The sequence below is a fragment of the Gasterosteus aculeatus genome, chromosome 4 (assembly GCF_964276395.1).
Source record: "Gasterosteus aculeatus chromosome 4, fGasAcu3.hap1.1, whole genome shotgun sequence".
Taxonomy (NCBI): domain Eukaryota; kingdom Metazoa; phylum Chordata; class Actinopteri; order Perciformes; family Gasterosteidae; genus Gasterosteus; species Gasterosteus aculeatus.
Window position 1 is genome coordinate 10,614,103 of NC_135691.1, and position 23,940 is coordinate 10,638,042.

The following is a 23,940-nucleotide window of genomic DNA, read 5'->3' on the forward strand; positions in this document are numbered from 1 at the left end:
GCTGGTCAAAGACACACACGGGGAACGCACCCAGACATTACTTGTGTGTTAAATTATTTGTAGCATTACAGTTTAGTACAAGTTCTAAGCTGAGAGGCCAGAGAACAATGCTTTTAAAAATGAACTAACCCAGTGACCGACCACCGAGAGATGAGAAGCCATACAAAGAGCTCGCACCATCAGGAAGGAGTGTTGTTCTCACTCTGTCTGCTTTAGGGAAAATGAGCAATACTTCCTTCTCAATCTTCATAATCAAATGAAAATCCATAACGTGACGTGTTTGTGTGTTAACATGTGATTCATTTTTAAATATCTCATATCAAATATGGCATTGACCTCAAAACCAGTTGGGTTTTATTTTATTATACACTGTAACATGTCTTCTGACGGCGTGTCTCCTCTCTCATCAGCTCTATCCCGACAGTGTATTTCCCTTCAGCCATGATGTCGGTACAAACTCCTCCTCTTTCCCGCTCTGGCTCCTCCCCGTCGAACGTGGGGCTGGCCAACCGCAGCGGCACCTCTGCGACTCCTCCCACCTCGCTTAGCCTTCGATCCTCATACAACCAGTTGCTCGGGCGAGACGTCATCAAGGAGTCCATGGAAAGCGGAAGTTCGGCCACTTTGCCAAAGAGCCGTCAGAGGTACGCCATGACCAGCGTGCGGAGCGCCATGGGGATAAGTGACAACTTGGCTATGTCCTCCAAAAACCAACCTGCGACCAGAGGGAGGGGTCTACCGACCAAGTCCTCCTCCAGCTCCGCCCTCTACTCATCCTCGTCATCCTCCTCGCTGTTTAACACAACCAACCCCAAACTGGCCAAGAATGGCGCTAACATGCAGAGACGAGCTGAGAGTCAGCAGCAGGAGCTGAGCCGGGCCAACACAGAGGGCAAAATTCACACCGATCTCATCAATAATCCCAGTTCTGACTGGCTCGAATTAGGAAAAGACAACTCGCAGCTGCCCCCGTTCCGCAGAAGGACCAAGAGCTTCTTCGAGCATCCAGGGAAGGGCTGGGATTTGGACCTGAGTTTGGGAAACAAAGAGGACGAGGAGGAGGAGAAGAAGCAGCAGCCATCTCCAGAGAAAGAGCAGGCCAGCCCTGCTAAGGAGAGGGAGAGCCAAAAGGAGGAGAAGCCCATCAGCAAGCAGACCTGCCAGGAAGAGAAGGAAGAGGTGCAGCCGGTGGCGGAGGAAGAGGAGGACGAGAAGGAAGAGGAGGAGAAGGAAGAGGAGGACGTTGACCCCACGCATAAACTAAGGCAGCCCCTGCTACCAGTAGTGTTGGAAGCTCCCCTTTCACCCACTTCTTCCTCTTCCACCAACAGCCCAGAGTGGGTCCCAGACAACCACAACCGACTCCAGAACCCTCCTCCAGCCCAGATCCGAGAGGAGCTCTGTGCCCAGGTCCAGCCAAGTCCACGCAGTCCTGCAAAACCCCCCCGGAGCTCCCAGCCCCGGGTTATCAAGGTCGAGCTGCACCCCAACAACGAGAACCAGTTCCTGCAACAGTTCCCGCCTTCTTCTCCCAAACTGGCCCGCACTGCGGAAAGGTACACCCCCACCAGGAACCGGGCTCCCCCCACCGTGCCGGATGCTGGACATGACACCGGGCTCCCTAGGGTGGGCTTAAGGATGGATCTGACTCCTGAAACTCCGTCAGAGGAGGAAGACTCCAGCTGGACCACGCTGTCCCAGGAGACACCGTCCCCTCAGACTCCAAGAGAGACAGGTTTGACATGTGTGTATGTTTGTCTTTCCATTCCTATTTTACTAATGCCCCTATCGCGCGGCCCTTTCAGTCCGAATTATTTTTTCCGTCCTTCGACCTCCAACCTTCATCACGGAATTTACCATCAGCCTCTTCATGGCCAAACCAGTCAACAATGCAGGACCTACGAGGCCCAAGGGATCCCCCTTATGGTGCAGGGAGGGACTAGGATGGATAGAAGGATATAGGTAATGCAGATAGCAGGGTGTGAAAAGGGAGAGAATAAAAACAAAGCTGTTATTTTTTAGTAAAAGAGGATTTAAAAGGATGACAAAAAGGAGGATGAAGGCAATAGTTTGAGATCATGACGGGATGGAGAGAGATATAAGAAGGTATAAAAAGAACTAGCAGAGGCAGAAAAGGAGAGATGCTGTTGCTCACTGGGTCCAACTACAGGGGATGGGCCCAAGTTGCTATGACAACAGAAACTAGAGTAGAGACATGCTGATCATCGGTGAAATGTACCCGTCCATCCCTGTGTGTGTGAACAGCCTTTTGTGGTGCGTCATGATCATGTGTTATTGCATAGCCTTCCTGTGCGCAAGCACGCATATGTTGATGTTTGTGTGACGTACTCGTATGCAATATGTCTTTGTGTGCCTCTGTCATCCATCAGCAGACGTGTGGGGTGAGGGGAACCTGCCCCCGGGCTGGAGGGAGATCTCCGATTCATCAGAGATCTATTTCTGGCACATCCCCACTGGCACCACACAGTACCACCGACCTGTTGCCTCGGGCGACGAACACACCTCCCCCAGCAAGGGCCCAGACACCGAGCACGACACACAGCAGGGAGCGCGTGACTCCCTGAACCCTCCCAACGAGGTGAGAGGAGCCCCGGGAGTAACAACTCTGAGCACTCATTTCATTTCACTTTTAACGCGCAACAGAACACACACACCGGGATCGTGTTTCACACCAATGTACTTAATGTTCAGAGCGATTACGCACTGTTTTACAAAGCTAAATGTATGGATGAATGGATAAACGTCTCTCGTGCTGCCTCTCTCCATCACACACAGCGCCCCAGCAGTCTGATATCTGACAGCTCGGTGGAGCCGGTCCCCTCGCCCTCTGGTTCCTCCCCCTCCCCCTCCCCCTCCTCGTCCACCGTCTTAGATGATGTCACCTTTTCTTTTGCGGATCTCAACACCAGCACCGGCACAGCCACCGTGAGTCACAGAGTCGCATTTATTTGGGTATTCACTTGTTGGAATCGTGTCGCTCTCTGTGAAAGTTAAAATGTATTTTTGGGATATTAATTGATTAATATTGGCCTGAACGGGAATGTGAAACACACATTTTAAACAGCTGCCTCTATAGGTTGTCCAATCTCAATTATAAACATAAAGAGTTATAGGGTTTTATATGGCGACATATTGTCCCTCTGCTATACAGAGAATGGCAGATATGGTGTCTGTGCAGCTTCATTTTAGTTATACTCACTTTAGTTATGCGGCGCTGTCTCTCATCACTTTGTTTGTTAGCTTTGAATGAGCACACGTTGATCACCCTCCAGGCCTCGTCTGAGGTGAACATCACAACATGGACATCTCTCATAATAAGTTCAAATTAGTATTGACATCTTCAGATATATGAAAACCAGATCAGATAAGTTGGTGATACCGATATCGTGTCCACCACCGACTGTCCGTGTGCTTTGCTTCAGGAGCCGAAGGACTATCCAGTGTACCCGGATCCCAGTCTCAAGGCGTTTGAAGGTGCTACCCTCCGCTATGCCTCACTTAAGCTCAGGTAATACACATTAACATACTCTACAGTTTAGACCTACGTGTCATTTCCAGATGAATGTAATGTCATGTATTATTTGAGTAAATACACTCAGGCTATTTGTCATGTCTTTTGTTTCCCTGCAGCGCCTCGGCCCAGCTAGAGACAGTGGACCTCAACAATTCCTCCTCCCACCCAGAGGCAATGGTACGATCACAACAACAACAACAAATCACAACAGAGTCAACACTGGGGTTTGAAATAACAACGTTAGGATGGTCCATAGCTCGTGGCTAGACGGTGTTACAGTTTGCAGATGTATTTATTAATATTGATTTAATGATGATTTGTTTTGCTTAAGGACACACGGTGTGTGCAGCGACTGCGTTGGACTAAATCACTATTACAAAAGCCAAAAATCCTCTCGACGGCAGGGTTCAAATATGCATTCAAACACTATTAGTTCTTGGTAACATAGTATTCCACATATAAATAAATGTGGTAACTGTACAATTTAAGGAGCACATGATCCTCGGTCATGAAGTCACTGACTTTCAGCAAAGCCTCTATGCTGAAGAAGGAAGTCACCAGCCTGCTGACTGACACCCTGTCCTCTCTTTGTCTTTGTAGCAGTGCCACCTAGTGGTGACTCAGTGAACTGAACTATGGGGAATTTGTTTTCAGCCGTGTGTGTGTGTGTGTGTGTGTGTGTGTGTGTGTGTGTGTGTGTGTGTGTGTGTGTGTGTGTGTGTGTGTGTGTGTGTGTGTGTGTGTGTGTGTGTGTGTGTGTGTGTGTGTGTGTGTGTGTGTGTGTGTGTGTGTGTGTGTGTGTGTGTGTGTGTGTGTGTGTGTGTGTGTGTGTGTGTGGCTGTCGTTACATGCTGTATTCTACCTTTGTAAGAAAATCTTAAACTTAAAGAGGAATGTTTTTTGAGTTCCTGCGTGTTGGTTTTAACTTTGACTTGGACCATATTTCTGTTATGTTTCTATTCTGATGACAATCTCCTTTCCAAATGAATCCCATATATCTTTGAAAGTGTTCACTGTAAAGTAGTCGTACAGGGCAAAAACAAACCAACATATTAGCCAAACTTGTCTGGTGGATAATAATAAAGATGAAATTACCCAAACTGTTTATTTTCAGTGACATCTCGCTTCAGCTTTGAACTGTATTACTTCGCCTAATTGTGCAAACACACCGTTTTTCTTGAGAAAAAAAAGGTTTGTCATCTGTACATTATTTATGTTTATCATCTATTGGATTGTGCTTTGGATTAGCACCTAAATCCAGCCTTTTTTTTTTTACAACTAATCTAATCGTCTTCCATCCATCCATCCATCCATTGTCAAACCGCTTATCCTGCACACAGGGTCGCGGGGGGGCTGGAGTCCATCCCAGCCAACTTCGGGCGATAGACAGGGTACACCCTGGATTGGTCGCCAGCCAATCGCAGGGCTACACAGAGACACACAACCATGCACACTCACATTCACACATCTACGGGCAATTTAAAGTCCCCAATCAACCTGATCCCCAGAGCATGTCTTTGGACTGTGGGAGGAAGCCGGAGAACCCGGAGAGAACCCACGCAGACACGGGGAGAACATGCAGACTCCACACAGAAAGGCCACTGGGTGGAATCGAACCCAGGACCTTCTTGCTCTAATCGTCTTACCAATAATATTTTATTAGAGCAACGTCGCTCTGTTATAAGATTCTGACCAATTATTTTGTTGTTGTATGAACAGCCAAACTGAATCATCAAATGTGTGTGTGTGTGTGTGTGTTGTGATCCTTGCAGTCATTCCCAGTGCGATCTCTGGGCTGGGTGGAGATGGCTGAACAGGACCTGTGTGAGGGGAGGAGCAGCTTGGCCGTCCACCACTGCATCAGACAGCTGTCCTACTGCCGGAGGGACATACGCGACTCCGCCGGCGTCTGGGGGGAGGTCAGTGCGTGAGCAGCAGAGACGGACGGTCTCAGCGCGGGTCTACAGGGGCGCGTGTCCACTTTCAACACTCTCATTTGAAACGTTGATGCGTCAGCAGAATGTTTAATGGTTTATTGGAAAATACAAATATGTAAGAAAATATTTTTTTAAGTTGGGTTTTGCCCCCTGACGGTAAGCAACCTAAAGGATTTCAAAATAAAATGTACACTTTGTGTAATTTTAAAGGCCTGAGGGCTTCAAACAGGGAGAAGAAGAAGTCCCCCCCCCCCCAAAAAAAAAACAATGAATCCCAGTGAGTTGATCTCCTCTGGTGGTTTCACAGGGTAAAGGGATGCTGCTTGTGCTTCAAGACCGCATGTTGACTCTGGTTGACCCGGACGATGGAAGCCTGCTCCACTCTCAGCCAATCAGCAGCATCCGTGTGTGGGGCGTCGGCCGAGACCACGACAGGTGGGTGGACTTCAAGAACGTCTTTGTCCTTTTTCGCAGTTGATACGACTGTTTTTCACCGTTGCAGGTGACTCACGTGCACTCAGAGAAGAACGCACAAAAGCACCTAAATCGTGTACATGCACATCAGCGTGCGCGCATGAAACCCTTTTAAAATGCGTGTGTGGTGGATTCCTGCTGATTCTGGAGTTTTAACTAATCATCAGTGGAATCCGCCTCATTATTATTTAATGAAAACTCGCACAAACTGCATTCAAAACTCCATAATTATGCTCATTGCTCCGAGCATCCGCTCCAGACCGACCCTCAGCCGTTTAGCAATGAACCACGGCTGCAGCCCTTCACTGCTGAGCTGCAGTGTGCTGAGGCTTGCATATAGCTGCTAATGGGAAGGGGGGGCGAGCGGCGCCCACATTGATATGGGCCCCTGAGGGTTTGCACTAGCAAACACTCACACAAAGCCTGTCCACGGCTGGAACGATTAGTGCTGCTCTAATATGCATGGGTTTAATACGTATGAGACATGGAGGTGTATTTGCATATGTAGATATATCCATATGAGCATAACATACGAAACATCTTGACACCAGTGTACACATCTGGGGGAAATCTTATCTCAATAGCAATGTCGAGCCGCCAAGAGACTTGGATTCACTTTGGTCGTGTGTCTTCAAATGACCATGAAAATGAGAGGTGGTGGAGGTTTTGCGGTCTAAAGTGGATGAGTTTTTCTGCGAGTTTAAGGCTTGATCTCATTTCACGCTCCGGTATTTGCAGAATCTTATTACCTTTTTCCTCTCGGCCAGCCTCTCTCTCCCTCTCTCATGTCTTCCTTCTTGTCTTTTTAAGTGCCTCCATCGTCTCTCTCACACTCAAGGGGATGCACCCTCACACTCCTCCTCTCTCCTTCCCTCAAAACCGACCCTACATCAGAGTGTGCGTGTGTGTGTGTGTGTGTGACACATAAAGAGGGGTAAAGATAAAGGGAGAGGGTCCTTCCATCCACTTCTGTCTCAGAGGATTAAGAAACTTTGAGTGTGTGTCTCTCTCGGTGGTAATGGATAAAGCGTGTAGCGGAGGGAAGACAGGCGGGTCGGCCCGGGCTGCAGCTCTCCCTCTCATCCTCCTCGCTCACTTTCCTCCCTTTCTCTCGTTCTCGCCAGCGCTTAACCATCTGCAGTCCGCGCTCCTCTAGTTTGGTTTCAGGCTCGTGGTTTTTAACGTATTCAAATCCACCCTGGCTGGTTTCACATTGTGAGAACACCATGCATTTTCTTCACTTTCACTAGTGTGTGTGTGTGTGTGTGTGCGTGTGTGTTTGGAGGTCGGAATAGCTTTGTCCTGCCACTAGAGTGCGCTATACCCAAAGTGTGTGCATCCAGAGAAGCTGGTAAAGCACAACTGGGGACACACCATTAGTGCGTGGAGCTGTTTTTCATGTTTAGGGCAGATCCAACATTTTAACAAAGCAATAATATTTTCAACAACAGTGTGTGACAGAGAATGCACGAGTTAAACCAGTACCTATGATTTAACACATTGATACAGCTTTAACCATTGAATAACTTTGCATTAGCACAGTGCAAAAGAACAATGTATGAACTAAAGGCGCATGCAGTATGTGCTCATCTCCATTTTCAGTGTGTTGTTTATCAAAGGAGAAAATGAGCATTTATTAACCCTGTGTGTGTGTGTGTGTGTGTGTGTGTGTGTGTGTGTGTGTGTGTGTGTGTGTGTGTGTGTGTGTGTGTGTGTGTGTGTGTGTGTGTATTGACCCGTGTGGTGGAATGCTGCTAGACTGACCTGCAAATGTGCTCGTTCAGAAAGTTCAGCTCCATGTATTAGGAGGCGATCATTATATTATTGATATGCTCCACCTGCTCCTGATGTGTAGGTGGGTTTGGCCTTTAGCCACTCAGCTCATTATAAGCAGTGACTGAAAAATGAGAAGCTTATTCTCTCTTTTCTTTTTTTTTTCATCCTACATTATTTAAAATGTTTGTTTTTTTCTATAGTCGCTTGTATATATAGTAGCGTCATGATGGATTTAAAAAATGGTTTAATGTGTTGGTTACTTTATGGTGCAAAGGGGCGGTGCTGGTGAGACGGGACTGTAGAAGCAGTCAATCTGTCGTTCCACTAAAAAGTTCTGGGTTGGAAGAACTTGACCTCACTGACCTGAACGTCATCCAACACCTTTGGGGGGCGAACCGGAGCATAAATCTCATCGTGAACCAGTAACCCCCCCAAACGGGAGCAAATGTATTCATCTATCTGCTGAGAAGGTTTTTTTTCTTCTTCTCTTTCTTTTGTAGCAGCATATTAATACATGGAGCGAGATAACGTGTGAGATAGATGTCTGCTTGTCCACACACGGGTGTCCACACACATCCATCCGTCTCTCCCTCCACGTCCTGCGTCCTTCTCAACGCATCTGTCTGAGGAACTCGCTGTGTCTTGTCCTCAATGTTCTCTCTCCCCTTCAGCTTGATTCAATATGAATGAGTCTCCCTCACTCTTAAGCGGGGACAGGGAGGGGAACGGTGGGGGGGGGGGGGGGGGGGGGGTAGTGCCTGGATGAAGTCATGAGGCTAAATCAGGAGAACTGAGCGAGTCTGGCACCAGTGCACACCGGTGTGTGTGTGTGTGTGTGTGTGTGTGTACACACACGTTAGAATGCACAAGTGTGTGACGTCGCATGGGCTTGAACTGATGAAGTCATAGGTCTATATCCGGAGCACTCACACTGTGTGTGTGTGTGTGTGTGTGTGTGTGTGTGGGACGGGGGAGTGAGCGGGTGTGTCTGTGTTGCCCCCCCTCTTCTTCATCCCCTTTTTTTCTATCTGTGATGCTCCTGCGCTATTTCCACTCTTTGTCTCCAGCGCTCTTTCTGCCTCCCTGTTGTGCCATCGGCGGCGCTTTGCCTCGACTTCTTTCTGCCTCTTTGGTTTGTTCCCATCGTTGCACTTTAACGGTGTCTTCTCTCCTTTTTTTTTTTTTCAACGCTTCGGTGAGACGAGGGAGGGAAAAAATTGAAGCAACCAAAGAGGAGGAGAAGACATTGTAGACAAATAGGGAGAGAGGATTAAAAAAAAAGTGTTTGTGCTTTCGAGAGAGAGAGAGAGAGAGAGTGGGGTGCAAACGGAGTGATGGAGAGCCAGTGAGGGGGGAGAGCCAGTGAGGGGGGAGAGCCAATGCACGCTCCCCTGCTTGCACAGAGCAGGACGCGGCAGGACATCGCAGGAGGGTTTGTCAGACCGGGCGAGTCAAGCAAAGGAAGCCGATAGAAGAGGAAGATTTGGAGAGAAGAGGTGTAGCACAGGGAAGAGGAAGAGGAGGAGGAGAGGGAGAGGGAGAGGGAGAGGGTTAGGGGATGGGAAGGGAAGAGGGGCAAGGGAAGAGAAGAGAAAGAGGAGCCTCAGGCTATTTAAGAGGACGAAGAAGAGCAGCAGAGAAGGAGGAAGACTGTCACCGTGGTTTTGGAGCTAACGAGGAAAGGAAGTAGCCGTCTGTAACGGGGCGAGCATGTCTGCTTGTGTGAGTACATCTGTCTCTTGTTCAGTTCCCCCAGTCCACCATCCATCCATCCACTCGCTCGCCAGCCTTCCCTTTACGTCCCTCACTAATTTACTTTTCAACCTCCCGCTGTGTACTTTGTCTCCCCCTCTCTCCCTCTCTCCCTGGCTGTCTGGGGTGAAGGCTCCTGGCAGCAGCAGCCGGAGTCACTGAGACATTCGGGGAGTGAGATAGCGAAGTAAAAAGAACAAAGAAATGAAGAGAGAGAGAGAGAGAGATGAAGTCAGCAGTGGTGTGAGAAAGACGGGATTAAAGAGTGAGGATGAGCTGCGGGGATTTCTGTGCGCGTTGCAGCTTTTTGGAGCTTGATATTGCCCTTTGGTCTATGTGTGTATGCGTGTGCTGCAGAGACGGAATATGACTATTATTGACATCTGGCTCTGCTGTCTGAGTGTGTGTGTGTGTGTGTGTGTGTGTGTGTAATGCCGTTACTGTGTCAATATGTGGACTTTCCCACCTCTCTCGCTCTCCCCTTGAGTGTGAAAGAGGAGGATGAGAGATGAGCAGTGAAAAAAAGAAAGAAAAAAAGCCTGAGTTAAATGATTTACGACATTAGGGGGGCCGGTCCGGCTTGTGTTCTTGTCCTTGGCGTGTGACACTTATTAGCAGTGAGACTATGGTGTTTTAAAGTGGAGGGCGTTTGCCTCTGAGATACTGACGTCTTCAGTAGAAACCTCCAGCTCTGTGATGTGTGTTTCCTGCTATTAGAGCGAACTATCGTCACCTTGCTTCACTAATGGCTCATTAGCAGACGTGCCAGCTAGCACTCCAACACACACACACACACACACACACATAATGACACAAACACACCACAGGTCCACAATTCATTCATATTCATTAGTGAGCGTCAGTGCTTGCTTATTCCCCTCAGCTCTCATTTATTTCCCCCCCTAGCTGACCTTCTGTGGACAGCTGTGGCATGCAGAAAAGGAGAGCGAGTAGTATACCGGATGGAAGTAGGAAGGAAGTGGACAAGGGAAGAGGAGATGAGAGACACAAGCCCTCAGTGTCATCAGTATTTCGATGCTGGAAACACCCGTTTATGTCGTCTGCTGTGCACGTTTGTGTTGTAGGGGCCCTCCTCCAATCACGATGCCCCGCTTTCACCGCAGCTTATTTGCTAATGTCAAGGGCCGCGTGACCCTAATTAACATGCAAGGTCCCCGCTGACACCCCCCCCCCCCCCCCCCCCCCCTCCGGGACGGGGTCCAAACACCTACAGCCGCTCGATAGACGCCAAAGTGATTGATGGCCCCTCCATCCCAGCGCTGCCTGGATTCGAGCCCCCGTACAGACCTCTGTCTGTTCCTGCAAGTCATCGCTCCTCCACATCAGCTCCCCCCAACCACCCACAATCCATCACTCCCACCCCTCCAACACGCAGTCCCCCACGCCCGTGCCTCGCAGAGACCCTCCATCCGTAAAGGGTCATTACGGATGGAGCCGTGTCCCCCCGCTCACTCGTATGTCAGAGACGCAGACACACGGAGACAAAGACTAAAAGAATCAAATAAAAATGGTGTTTTTTAAAATAACCTAGCGTATGTCTTGCGTTAGCTCCCTTTGACATTAGCATTGTAAGGCACACCTGCTGTAATCCCAGTGGATTACTCCCTCTATCTCCTCCTCCTATAGATCCCCTCCTTTGCCCCCCCGGCCCACCCCCCCAATAAAACATGGCTGCTCCCGAGCCGCCGGCGTCTGCCTGAAGCCCGTCCATCTGCTCAGACTTTAGAATCGGCAACAGGCGGTTTGATTGAATACCCAACTTGTTATGTCAGCTTTTAATGTTCATGATTAAAAGTCTTCTTGCAGCTGAAGCTCAGACTCGTCCCAACCATTTGTTCATGGATTGGTTGGAATCGGATTTGCTTAAAAGTTAGCCACTTAATTCTGAAAGGTTTGATCAGATGTCTTTTTTTTATCAGCCTGGCAAGTATAAAACCGATGAAGATCACATGATATGACGGAGAACTCTCTGGATAATCCACAAAACAAACAAAAACTAAATCTGATGTGAGAATTTAAAACCAAATCAAAGCTTTCCTAGTATGATGATTGTTTTCTTAATTAACCAATTATCTTTGTTGTTTATTTAAGCATCGAAGTGCAAAACGCCAAGAAAACGATCTGAACTAATGGGATTTTTTTCCTGGAGTAACATAAATCAAGCAGATTTCCCTTTCGTTAATCGGGTGAACGGACCCTTTTAAAAGTTTCCGTGGATCTACTTTAAATAGAATGAGAGAGAAAGAGGCAGCAAGTTGCCACGATGATTTATGGCACATGCAGCTAATCAGGTCACATGCACACCGCGTGTGGAACCAGCTGTGAGTCAAGCTCGACATAACTCAACACCTATTCCACACCAAATCCCTGGGCTCTCCCACACACACACACACACACATTAGTAAGATCATGCATGGGGGCGTCATACTGAAGTGACATCTCACTGAAGCTGCGTCTCAGTCGAGAACATCCGCAGTTGTGAACACACACATGCTCTCTCTCTCTCTCTCTCTCTCTCTCTCACAGACACACACACGCACACAAACACTCACACACACACAATCCAGAGCAGTGTGATGTATAAATGATCAAGAGAGGAGAGAACAGCAGGACATCATCTTCCTCCCTTTCCCACCCACCCAGAATCTCTCTTCCTCCTTCTCATCCTTTTTCCCTTCTTCCCAATTCTCTCTCTCTCTCTCTCTCCTCCCGTCTTTCTATCTCGCCCCCCCACCTCTCTCTGCTCTTAAATACGTAATGATCAACGACGAGTGTTGACATGTGGATGCTGTGTGTGTGTGTGTCTCAGCTTGTTGCCCCTCCCTTTCTCACCGTGCCACACCGAATACTTGGAATTGGGTCACGGCGCCGCCTGAACATAAACTGGGGTTGTGTGCGTCTCTCCCTTTTTTTTTTTTCGTTTAGCTTTTTACCTTCGTAAATCTTTGCGTTTTCTCACAAGGCCGCGTCACTTTTGTTGTAAACAACGTCGACCCTCTGCTCAAGCAGCGCCGGGAGGGGAGGTTGTGTACGCTGCCTAATGCACCATAAACAACAGTTTTATTTTCATTTGGACTGGATTCTGGCCCCGTTGTTTTCTTGCCTTTGGGCCGTATCGGTGACGGGGGGGTGAGATGAGGTCACTCGCCCTCTTTCCCTGCACCCTCTGGTCTTTTGCGGCTCTCGTCGGGGCTGTAAACAGGTTCGCGGTGCGGAGAGAGGTAATTACTCACAGACGTTCTACATCGGGCTTAATGGCTGCGGGCCGTGACTAATTCACCGGGTCGCGGAGAGGTTTCCTCTCCTCCGTGGGCCCAGCGACTCGGAGAACCCCAGCGCATCTGTGGTTTCACCGGTGCCGCTCTGAGTCAGATCACGATGAGCTCACAGATCCAGGCGTAGTTTTCGGGGAAAGATGGTTCTCGCCGAGAGTTGAGGTGAGAGGAGAAGTTTGGTGTTTGGCGCCTACCTAAGAATAAAAACAAAAAAACAGTCTGTGCTCATGTAAAAAAAAAAACACCCACCCACTGACACCTGGTGATCTCAGGCCTCGTTGTCCCGTCAGTGAAGTCGTGTCACTCCATCTGTTCTTTTATTCTGTATTAATCAGAGAGCGTTTGACGTTGTGGTTGGTGGATTTTATCAGGATGTTTGACCCGGTTTCCAGTCTCTATGCTAAGCTAACCAAATTGCTTTTGGCTGAAGTTTCTGGTTTTCAAAACCAAACAATAAAAAACAGCCAATATGTTTATTTCTCAAATACTTATAATTATACCAAATTAGTCCGGCTCTATTTAGTCGGATATCTAAGCATGCCAATGACACACTTGTAAACACCCGTTAGTGGACAATAGCATTATATCAATATTGCAGTAAAACCAAAAGCCAATATCTATCAGCAGCTCTGTAGAGTCGGATTAATGGCTCTGTTTACTTCGCATCTCTTCTGCCTGGTTTTATCTTTTAGTTTTACAATCCTACATTCCATTACAATCAAGTAGAATTACCTCCAGTCGTGAGCTACATACACCGTTTACTGCAAACACAATTATCAGCACTCAGGGGTCCAATTGACCGTCTCCTCACAGCAGTGTACCGCGACGCTTATGGAGTTTGGGAAGATGAAAATAAAGAATTTTCCAGCTGAATAAATGTGGTAAAAAGGTTCATCAACAAAAGTTGAATTAATCCAAATATGAATGCAGTTGAAGGCCGTGGAGGCAGAACTGTTCCACCCCTTTGTAGCACTTACAGAGGGAGCTTTGGGGTGGATTTTTTTTTCTTTCTTTTAAATATTATTATTAAGCTGCCATCTGTGTGTTTCATATTGCCTTTTTATAGATAATTGTATCAAGGAAACTGTACAGTGCACAGTTTTACAGCTGACATTTTCAGGCTCGGTCAGGTTTTTAAGTAAGCTTATTCAAAAAAGATTCTTGTTAAATTTGTTGTTAGATACAAGAGTATTTTTTTTAAGAGAATAATCAAAAGCGAAACAGCTGCTAAATTCAAAAATACCTGTGAGGTGTTTTGGACTTATTCTCTTTACAGTCGGATGAAAGGTTTTCCTCTAAACCTCTCAGCGGTCACGCGTTTAATCTCACTGTGACGCCGGATCTGATCCACAGCAGCTTTGGACTGAAGCCAAAGTCACAGCTCTGTTAGTACATCGTACAGTTACCAGTTCAATAAGTAGAGCAAACCCCCCCCTCTCCTCCCACACTAACTTCACCCTCAGACATTTCTAATTTGCATGTGGCTACTCAATTAGCATATGTAAGAGCCACTAGCATAGCGGCCAGACACTCTGTAATATGTTTGATAATGGAAGTCTGTGTCATCGACGCCCTGCGTGTTTGCGTGCGCGTGTGACAGATGGTTTGCAGAGTCTCTTCTGGGCGATACTGGAAGCTGCAGAAGAAAGTACAGCAGAGCCTCACACTGGTGCTGTTTCCACGGCCTCTTAAAAGGCCTCTTTTACTGCAGCAGCTGCGGACGCTTTAGTTTTACCTCGACATTTTAGCACCTGAGGATGCAGAGCAAGGTCCTTGTGTATAACGTCTGTCAAATCTGGTTTTATTTTAACAAATACATCAGTGAAAAAAGTCCAAAAACACCACGTTCCAAAATGGTTTTACCCGAGCTCGTCCATATTTTAAACAATGTACCTTAATAAAGCAAACAAGAACAATTATTTGTATTTGAACCCCATCAAGAAAAATAAGTGTTAACCGAGTATAATGAAAGCCGTGCTACTCCTTCATTTGACATTAGACAGCGTAGAGGTGAAGGGCGGGGGGCGTCAGTCCCTAACGCTAGACGCCACAGCTCATTGAGCCTCATCTCAATCGTGAGTGGAAAAATCTGGGGTTGGTTGCAGCTCTCTCGCATTTACACCCACAATCAATAGTCTTATTTCATGCAGAAAACCATTATAATTGATGAAAACACATCAATTTCACCACTGGCCCTGGAATCAGGGCTCCACAGCGTTTTGCATTATAGATTTTTCTGTCCAACATTTGTCCTCAGCGATTCTGCATCAAGAACAATAAAATTCCTTTTACGCTATTTAATTAATCGTAATATAATTTCAGGTATAGGGGATCCAAATATACAACTTAAAGGGCATTTATTATTAGTTTCCCAATGACTTACCTTCAAGCGTACCCATGCATACTACCCACTGTGGCGTTTGTAAGGCTGAGCGTTGGCTGATGTCAGAGCCGGAGACGCCGACGCTCAAACCCAGTTCGCCGTGCGTCTGCAGCCGCAACCTCATTTAATCTGTGGGTTGAACGCGTCGTCTCCGTGCTGCAGCCCACCGGGATCAAAGACCGATCGCTACTACTTTATACAGCTCTGGAAAAATGTGGAGCACAGAGGGGGGAGAGAAAGAGCCCGAGTGGTGGGAGTGTTGCTTTAACTCATCTCTCTGCTTTCATACCTTTCATGTCTTACCTCCTTTTTACCTATTTCTTTTTTTTTTGTTGCTCTCAATCTATTCCAATCCAGCCCCCAGTGAGTCTCACACTTCACTTCGTCCTCTTGGTTTTGGCTTTCTGGCCTCCTGCCTTGTAACGCTCCACTCTCATCATTTCATCTGTCTAACCCTCGCACATTCCTCCCAAAAGCTCTCCCTACATCTTTGAGGTCTATCCGTCAATCATATTCTGCTATTCATTGACTGGCTGCCTTTACCCCTGGCGTGCGTCACCTTTTTCCATTAACTGAGGTCAGGGATGTCTGCTCCTCGACGCCAAAGTAAGCCAACGTGTCTGAAGCTGCTCTTTTTACACATTTGGATGGCGAGTTATAAAAGATTGCTTGGAGGCGACGTGTAGTATAGGCAGGCAGCTGAGGTCATATTCAAATCCTGTTGCATTACAGTAAATGTGATGTATGCGTTTGTGACGGCTGATTCAAAATATTTTTCCTCTTTTTTTTAGAGAAAAAAATGCCAAATAAATACAAATAAAAAAAAATGGCCATACTCTTATTTTGTAAATGCTTTGAATTATGCTGAGTTTAGTTCTCGGGGTTGAGTTACGGATTCTGTGCGCTCCTTATCTATTCAGAGTCATTCTGTCAAAACTACACCTGTTTTGTGTGATTGGCTCTATTAACATTTTAAGTGTGCGTTCAGTCCGATAGGATTATGTTGCTTCTTTTTCAATGCATTTCATTGCTTTGCAAGTAATTGTATTCCACAAGAGTAAAGCCGAAACAGAGAGAATGAGATGCTTCTGCTATAAAAGGGAAATCGGGGTGATGAGTAAACTGTAGGTTTGAATCAGGTGTGATGTAGTTTTGTCCATCAGTAATAAAGCATTCCAATACTTTCAGCCATATGCACTTTCAGCGTGACACTCGAATGCAAAATGTTTTTTTGAAAAGAATATAAGGAAGGGGCCACATAGTGCAGAGCAGACGTTTCCCTGTTCAGGATTTCATCACTGAAATCCAATTCCACCAAAGTGACTGAGAGAGAAGCCCGTCTGAATGAAATGAAGCCGGATGAAGTACAATGTCAATGGACTTAGAGCAAAAAAAAAAAAAATCATGAGTGAAATTCCGATACAGTGAGAAAGAGATGCATTTTAATATGTATTTTAATAGGACACACAAAGACAAATACCCACACTCGCAGACAGATTTTTACTAAGTGGATCACCAAAGAATCAACAGGCAGTCGATGTTCTTTATTCGGCGCGTGCCTGCCGCGGAGAGAAAGGGGAGTGAGAATACGCGCTGAGGAGAGGACCGTTACACAGGGAATGCAAAGGGGAGGATGACAGAGGGATTGAGAGGAGGACAAGGTGGAGGGAATGAGGGAGTAGTGGGAGGAAAAGCTGCAGTAACCACGAGGTTGTGTGTGTGTGTGTGTGTGTGTGTGTGTGTGTGTGTGTGTGTCACATAGAACCGAAAAGGTGTGCTGTGTCATAATGAAGTAGAACGCTTCAAATCTCTGAAATGAAAAGTACACAAACCAGAGCTCCTACTACAGACACACACACATCTAGCATAAAACGCACGTTTCACGGGGAGATTGTAATTGAGGTGAAACAGCATTGTGCCTGTTTCTGACTCTGAATGTCGTGCGTATTAATATTTCTCCTGTTTCTATTCCCTTTGTCTTTCTTTCTATTCCACCTTCTGCTCCCTTTTTCTTTTGGCACAACACAATCCTGCCACATCTCCTGTCTCTCCATTCAACGTCCCAATGTCTCTCCGTAACTCATTCCTTCTTTACTCATTGTTTCCTTCACCACCCTCCTTTCTTTATCATTGCTTCCTGCTCTCAATTCATCACCTCCCTCGTGCTTACCGGGACCCAGAGAAAGGTAACTGCCCGTTGTGGTGTTTGTCTCGCTTCCCTTTTTGCCTCCCTTCCTTGTATATGAGGCTTTGCTTTGTCCGGAGACACTGTTGCTCTTTACAAGAAGACAGCGGCTAAAGGTCCAAATCACTGGTGTTAAACCATCAGTGAGCCACCGGTTATTTCCACATTTGGAAATAACCGGTATTACATTTGTAATATGTGGGCCAAGGCCACTCCTGCTGCATCGGTGACCCGCTGTGTAAATGTCCCTGAATGAAGTGCATTGGATGCACACACTCACACACACACACAAACACACACACACAAACACCACAATGCACTTTCCTTCCTGCTGCAGGCGCAGATCATTATCGACCCAAAGTGTGTGAGCGCACAATTAAGCTGAAGAGACAGTGGGCATAATGGAGCCATAAACAGCCCACTGTGATGAATGCCATATTTCTGATTCCGCCCATGGTTATTTTAGTGTGTGCGTGTGCATCATGATGTTTCTCTGGCCACGCTGCCACCAAGTTGGCTGTCCTGCATGTCCGCCCCCCCCCCCCCCCCTCTGTCACTCTGCTTGTGATTACTCCATCATTCAAGTCCTGAGTAGAAACACATCCCTCTTCCCTTTAGTTCTGCAGCTTGTTGCACCTGTTCATTTGGAAGAAATGTGTCACTCTTTCATCGTGTGTGTTTGTGTATTTTCCACCCATCCCCCTTCCTGCAGAAAATCCCTCTCCCTGTGGAGCTTCCTCTCTCTGTCTCCGCCTCATACTCTCATTTTTCATCCATGCGGCTCCACTGTGCAGAGCTTTACATCAGCTTCCCGTGTAGCTGCATGCCGGTGTGTTTGTGTGCATGTCTGTGTCCTCCATGTCCAGAAAGTTTAAATCAGAGAAACCTGTTGTTTACTAAGCAGCAACACACAACATAAAGCATGTCATTATTTAAACATGACTTAATTGTCAGAGCCAAAAGAGACAAGAATAGCAAAGCAACATTTTCACACGAAATGAGGGCGCTAATTAAATCAGTGCTCCACCAAAAAGGTAAATACAATACACCATGATGCAAAATGGGGTAATGATAATTATGTGTTTTAATTCTTTTGATTTCTTGCAACTGCTGGGTCTTTATTCTACTGTCGGTGGTTGGCAAATCTAACAAATGCTCTAACTGGAAAATTCCAGTTTTCAGATAGAAGAAATATCAGAGGACGCAGAGTGTCCTCTGGCCAACACACAATAGAGAACATATGTCAAACCCGCTCCAATAGAACTCTTCTCATGAAGGGAATGAAAATAAAATGTGGGCTCAAAACCTGGGAGGAATTTCAAATAAGCAGTCACATATTAAGATATTGGTTTCAATATGATGATTTGGCCAAAAATGAACCAAACAAGAAAAAAGTTTAAAGGAATGTTAAATACAAATTGCCCTCATAACCGAACAGATTGGGCCTAATTAAATGTTTAATGCTAAACGCAATGGCATCCAAAGATGGCTCTCCAAGGAGTCATTTCAATGAATCGGTGGCTGCTGACAAACAAAACCAGCTAGTAGCGATTCAGTGTAGTAATATCATCTGCATAAAACCATCTAGGTAGAATATCGCCCCGTCTATCTGGGTTTGTTCTTTTACGTTTCCTTCCGCATATAAACATTCTTACTCGCTGCCCCACAAGGAGGCCGATTGTTTGGTCAATCTGCTGCAGACGTCCACAAGCTCCCTCTGTTTCTCAAGCGTCTTCTGTCCGTGTTTCAGGGACTTTGCTTACGTGGCGAGAGACAAGAACACGCGAGTGCTGAAGTGCCACGTGTTTCGATGTGATACTCCTGCCGCAGCCATCGCGACAAGTCTCCACGAAATCTGCTCCAAGGTGGGTGTCATGACCAATCGCCCCGGCTCTGCACGTATGAGCGCGGACGCAGGAAAACGATGTCTGCGAACTCGGAGGCGAGGAGGCAGAAGTCATTTGGGCCTGTTGTGGATCAGGCCGATGTATTAGCGGATCTGCAGACCCAGTTTCTCCCACCGGGCTCCATCAGCTTTCTCAGACAAGGTCACTTGGGAACTGCGGATCGGTCATTGGAATAAGTGGTGCTTCAGTATTAGTGTCTCAATCCTCACGACTGGAATTAGCAGCAGAGCCTGAGACTCTATCCTGTGAGTCATTGACATGACCGAATAAATACATTTTAGAATGGAAGGTACCCAGAAGAGCTTTGTCTGTACATGTTGATCCTTAGGGGAGAGATTGTGACACTATCATGTTCAGTCATGAAGAATGCTATATTCTGTCTTTCATATTGTATAACTTGAATGGACCAACGTGTGCGGCCTTTCATGAGTTAATTTGGTCAATTTTACAGAAATGTATATATTAGATTTTTTGTTGCTATAGTAAAAATCACCATCTTAAATTGGCTATGGAAGCTTTAACTCGCTCAGCTCTGCAGTAACACAACAGGACGACTTTCTTTTGGTTTCCGTTTGTGGAAGAGAAGCTGAGACGTTGGATAATGTATTGATATTTCCTTAGCCAACATGTAGAAGAGGATTCAGATTGTTCATCATTGACATTAACTTTCCACTGCACTTGCGTGATGCTTTTGTTTGATTTGGCTCACAAACCCTAAAGAGAAACCGTTGTGTCATCAGTAAAGGAAGAATCCACCTGCAGTGACACATCTGTTACCTTAGAGGCTATTGACCCATTTAAAAAGGAATGTTTTTCTCCCCTTTTATTTGATCTCCTGCCCTGAACAGAGGGGCGACTGTGAAGTGGGTCCTTCACATTGTGTATTTCTATGTGTGTATTTGACAATGACTCTACACACAACCTATTTTAAACACAGTAGTAGTTTTCTCTCCACTGCAGCGGAGAAACTTGGTGACCTGAGTCGTGCAGCTGCAACGTGCCGAGCAGGTTTCCTGTGTGTGTGTGTGTGTGTGTGTGTGTGTGTGTGTGTGTGTGTGTGTGTGTGTGTGTGTGTGTGTGTGTGTGTGTGTGTGTGTGTGTGTGTGTGGGAGAGTGTGTACATGTCCATGTGTCTTCTTCTTGCATGTTCTCCCCTGTGAGCAGAATTGCAGACTCACCATTGACTTTGATTCATGGCACCTACAATTAATCAAGTATCTGTAGCAAGAATTGTGCAGCAGCTCATGCAGACTATTCAACACCTTTAAAAAAGTGTCTGCACTGCAGCAGAAGAGCAGAAAGAAATGAAAAGAGAGAAAGAAAGATTTTGGTTAGGACGTTGGACTTAGATATACCATTTGAAAGGGAGGCTTTTAAAAGATAAGGCTGGTAATATTTTTGATTTCTTTCATCACCAAATCCATGAAAACAAGTACAGCGTTTACTTCTGCTGACATTTTCTTATTGGCTTTTTCGACTACGAAAATGTAGAATATCACGAGCCTTATCTTCTCAAATTGCGTGTAACTGTTTGATGCTTATTCAATAACAACCGTGTCTTCCTTTTTGTTTTTCCCAATTCCCATTCTGATTGCAATTTCCTCTTCTCTCTTTATTTCTCACCCTCTTGTCTTCGCTTCTTTTCTCTCTAGATTATGGCTGAAAGGAAAAGCGCCAAAGCTGCAGCTGGCAGCTCCTCCCAGAACGGCTCCGATGTGCCCCTACAAGGTACACACTCACACACACTCACACACACTCATGCACGCACACGAGTCTTGTTCTGTTTTACTTCCCTGGTGAGAGAATTGAATCAGTAAGCCATGTGCTATCTTCCCATCCGTGGTTTCTTGCCTCACGTTACAGAATTCCTCCACATCTATAACCATTTATGGGCTTTCTTAGAAACGACCTTATCGCCGCAGGAGAGACTCAACATTTGCTGACAAAAAAAAAGAAGAAAGGTAGCGGTGTTTGGGTTCAGCTACGCACAGATAATGCTGACTTGATCCTCCCTGCACAATCACTGATTTATTCGCCATTCCCTCGTTCCCGCTTGTTCCCTTCAGTCCCAAGTTATTGAGAATTCACACAATTCATCCTCTGCGTGGTGTATCTGCTGAGCGAGGCGGGAAAGGAGCTCCGGCATCAGAATGTAAAAGAACAGCTCTTCACTTACAGAAAGAAAGAAAATAAGAAAAGTCGACCTCATTAAAATCCAATTAGTGTTTCTTTCAGAAGAGGCCCGGTGCTGCACGCCGCCCATCCCAACCACAGCATCAAAGACACTTATTAGGGAGGGGGGGGGGGGGGGTCTCTGACATCTTTTCAAGTTATTAGTTGCTTTAACTATTAGTCTTTTAAGTAAAAAAACACAATTTCTTGCCCAGTGAGAGAGGTTGTCCTCACCGTGGAAAGAGCTTCCATTGAGCTGTGGAGCTCTATTCCCTGCGAAGCCGCTGGATGGAAAGCGGTTATGTTCCCGCCTGGATCGCATCTCTTTGAGCACAAACCCGCGTCAGGACACATTTTAGTGTCCTCATCACATCTGGCCCGTCTGAGCCCGAGCCCTTGTTCATGACTCATCTATAAGGCCTGTTTCCAGAGCTTCGGTAGTTCATGGAATGTGTGAGGTGTCGGGGTTCTTACTGTTCACGCCGTACACTGCTGAGGTGAATCCAGGTGAAGCCATTTTCCCTGATTGATTTCCCCCACTCAGTCCTTAACGATCTCCTGATGAATTACTGATCTCTGTAGTCAATAATGCAGATGAGGATTGTGCAAAATGAGGGAAATATGTTGGCTGCATCTCTTTTTCTACAACTTAACTGACCTTCGGGGGTTTAACTTCTCCCCTTGCTGAGGTGGTGCAGATGTCCTCCAGAGGGGTCATCCACGCGCTGCTTCTCCTCCGGCTCTATGAAGCCATTATCTGGCATTTTTAATATTATTATATCATCTTTCAAATGATTTAAACATTTTTCTGAGCTTTCATCGCACACCTGAACTTGAAACAAATGACACATGGGGTTGTGAAGTCAGAACATTTGCTAATTACACATACTGCCGTTAATAGTAAGGTTATAAACATTTTACCACATGGTCATCAAACTTTTCATATAAAAAGTGACATATGTAATTACAGATACCGTAGATATACATTAGATATGTTACATTTTTAAATAAATCCTTTTTTTACCCGTCGAAATAAATGTGTCATTTAATAATAATTATGACTCGATCATGATTGATTGCATGTCGCTTAGGGGCTACTTTTTCAAATCCATGTTGATTACAGCAATTGAGCAAATAGTTAATAATTAATTGTAACCATTGAGGGTAATGCTTGTGCCCATTTTAGTATTCTGCAGAATTTCTTATAATTATGTTTAATAGCACATTGGAGAATTAACAATCTTCAAACTGTGCAGTTAAACATTTTAGCACTTTTAGTGCTTGACATCTACTTTGACGCCGTCTCCGGCGTACACAGCTAACTGCATGGTGTGTTAATAGGAGCACGACCTAACAATCCTCATGCAGGTGGTGATGCTCCTCATTCCCCTCCGTTCTGCCCACAGGCCAGTGTGAACAGGCACAGCTGGGATTCCATGCAGAAAAATCATAAATTGGTTGATCTTGTGTGAAAATATTTTTCATGTTCTAATCATGTGAGCAGCATCTAATATTAAAATATTCAGTGTTTGTTTATCCTAAGACTGAGCCAATTACCACGCGTGGACTTTACTTTTGGATCTTTGTGTTAGATGTTGATAAAATTCCCTGTGGGTGGTCTATGCGTGTGCGTTTTAACGTGTGTGTCTCTGTGTGTGCGTTTTTCTTTTCTCTGTTTGCAGAGTTTCCCATGCCAAAGACTGAGCTGGTGCAGAAGTTTCATGTGCTGTACCTGGGTATGACATCCGTGTCTCGCCCCATAGGTAAATCCCTACCAATACTGCACAGCGCACGCCACAAACGCACCCTGCACCTGTCTCACTGCTCGGCCTTTGCTGTGTTCGCTCCTCAGGTATGGACATCATCAACGGGGCCATAGAAAGTCTGGTGTCCTCCACGGGCAAAGAGGACTGGACTCCTGTCACACTGAGCATCGCTGACACCACTCTGGCCGTCATCAAGGAAAAGGCAAGAGTCCCTTTGCTGCTGTCCGCAAGGAGCGACTCGTCGAACAGCGGGAAAGGTCTGACAGAGCGCAGTCTAACGCCGTTTTCATTTTCCTCTCGGTGCGCAGGAGGAGGAGGAGGAGGTGTTGGTGGAGTGTCGAGTTCGTTTCTTGTCCTTCATGGGCGTGGGGCGGGATGTGCACTCGTTTGCCTTCGTCATGGACACCGGCAGCCAGCATTTCCACTGCCATGCGTTCTGGTGCGACCCCAACGCAGGCAACGTGTCCGAGGCCGTGCAGGCAGCATGCGTGGTGAGCAAGGATGATGACGTGACGCGGTGCTGTTAATATTCGGAAAGGAATATTATGAGGTTTTGTTTTGTATTCCAGAGAATAGCTCTAACCTTGTGTCGAACAAAAAGGTTATGGCATAGTGCGCCGCAGAAAATCATTATAATGTCATAGTATATCCAACGAGAATAGAATATCATAAATAGCATAAAAAGTATGTATTAATATTCCCGTTTAACTTCAGCTAATATCCTATATTTATTATCAAACTTATCAAATTGCAGGTC

General features: G+C 46.2%; 1 protein-coding gene across 11 annotated transcripts in view; it reads left to right on the forward strand.

The window, feature by feature from the left end:
• Positions 1-23,940, forward strand: part of apbb2a (amyloid beta (A4) precursor protein-binding, family B, member 2a) — a 28,435-nt gene that overhangs the window by 2,646 nt on the left and 1,849 nt on the right. For 4 of the 11 annotated variants that reach the window (XM_040172511.2, XM_078102155.1, XM_078102159.1 and 1 more), the window contains exons 2-13: positions 411-1,744; positions 2,391-2,599; positions 2,797-2,946; positions 3,444-3,529; positions 3,652-3,712; positions 5,308-5,454; positions 5,780-5,907; positions 19,089-19,203; positions 20,898-20,973; positions 23,100-23,180; positions 23,270-23,385; positions 23,492-23,674. In XM_040172511.2, coding sequence (XP_040028445.2) covers positions 442-1,744; positions 2,391-2,599; positions 2,797-2,946; positions 3,444-3,529; positions 3,652-3,712; positions 5,308-5,454; positions 5,780-5,907; positions 19,089-19,203; positions 20,898-20,973; positions 23,100-23,180; positions 23,270-23,385; positions 23,492-23,674 — 2,655 coding nt within the window. In that variant the 5' untranslated portion in view covers positions 411-441. The remainder of the gene's footprint in view (positions 1-410; positions 1,745-2,390; positions 2,600-2,796; positions 2,947-3,443; positions 3,530-3,651; positions 3,713-5,307; positions 5,455-5,779; positions 5,908-19,088; positions 19,204-20,897; positions 20,974-23,099; positions 23,181-23,269; positions 23,386-23,491; positions 23,675-23,940) is intronic. The other 7 variants (XM_040172514.2, XM_078102157.1, XM_078102162.1 and 4 more) reach the window with 3 other exon arrangements.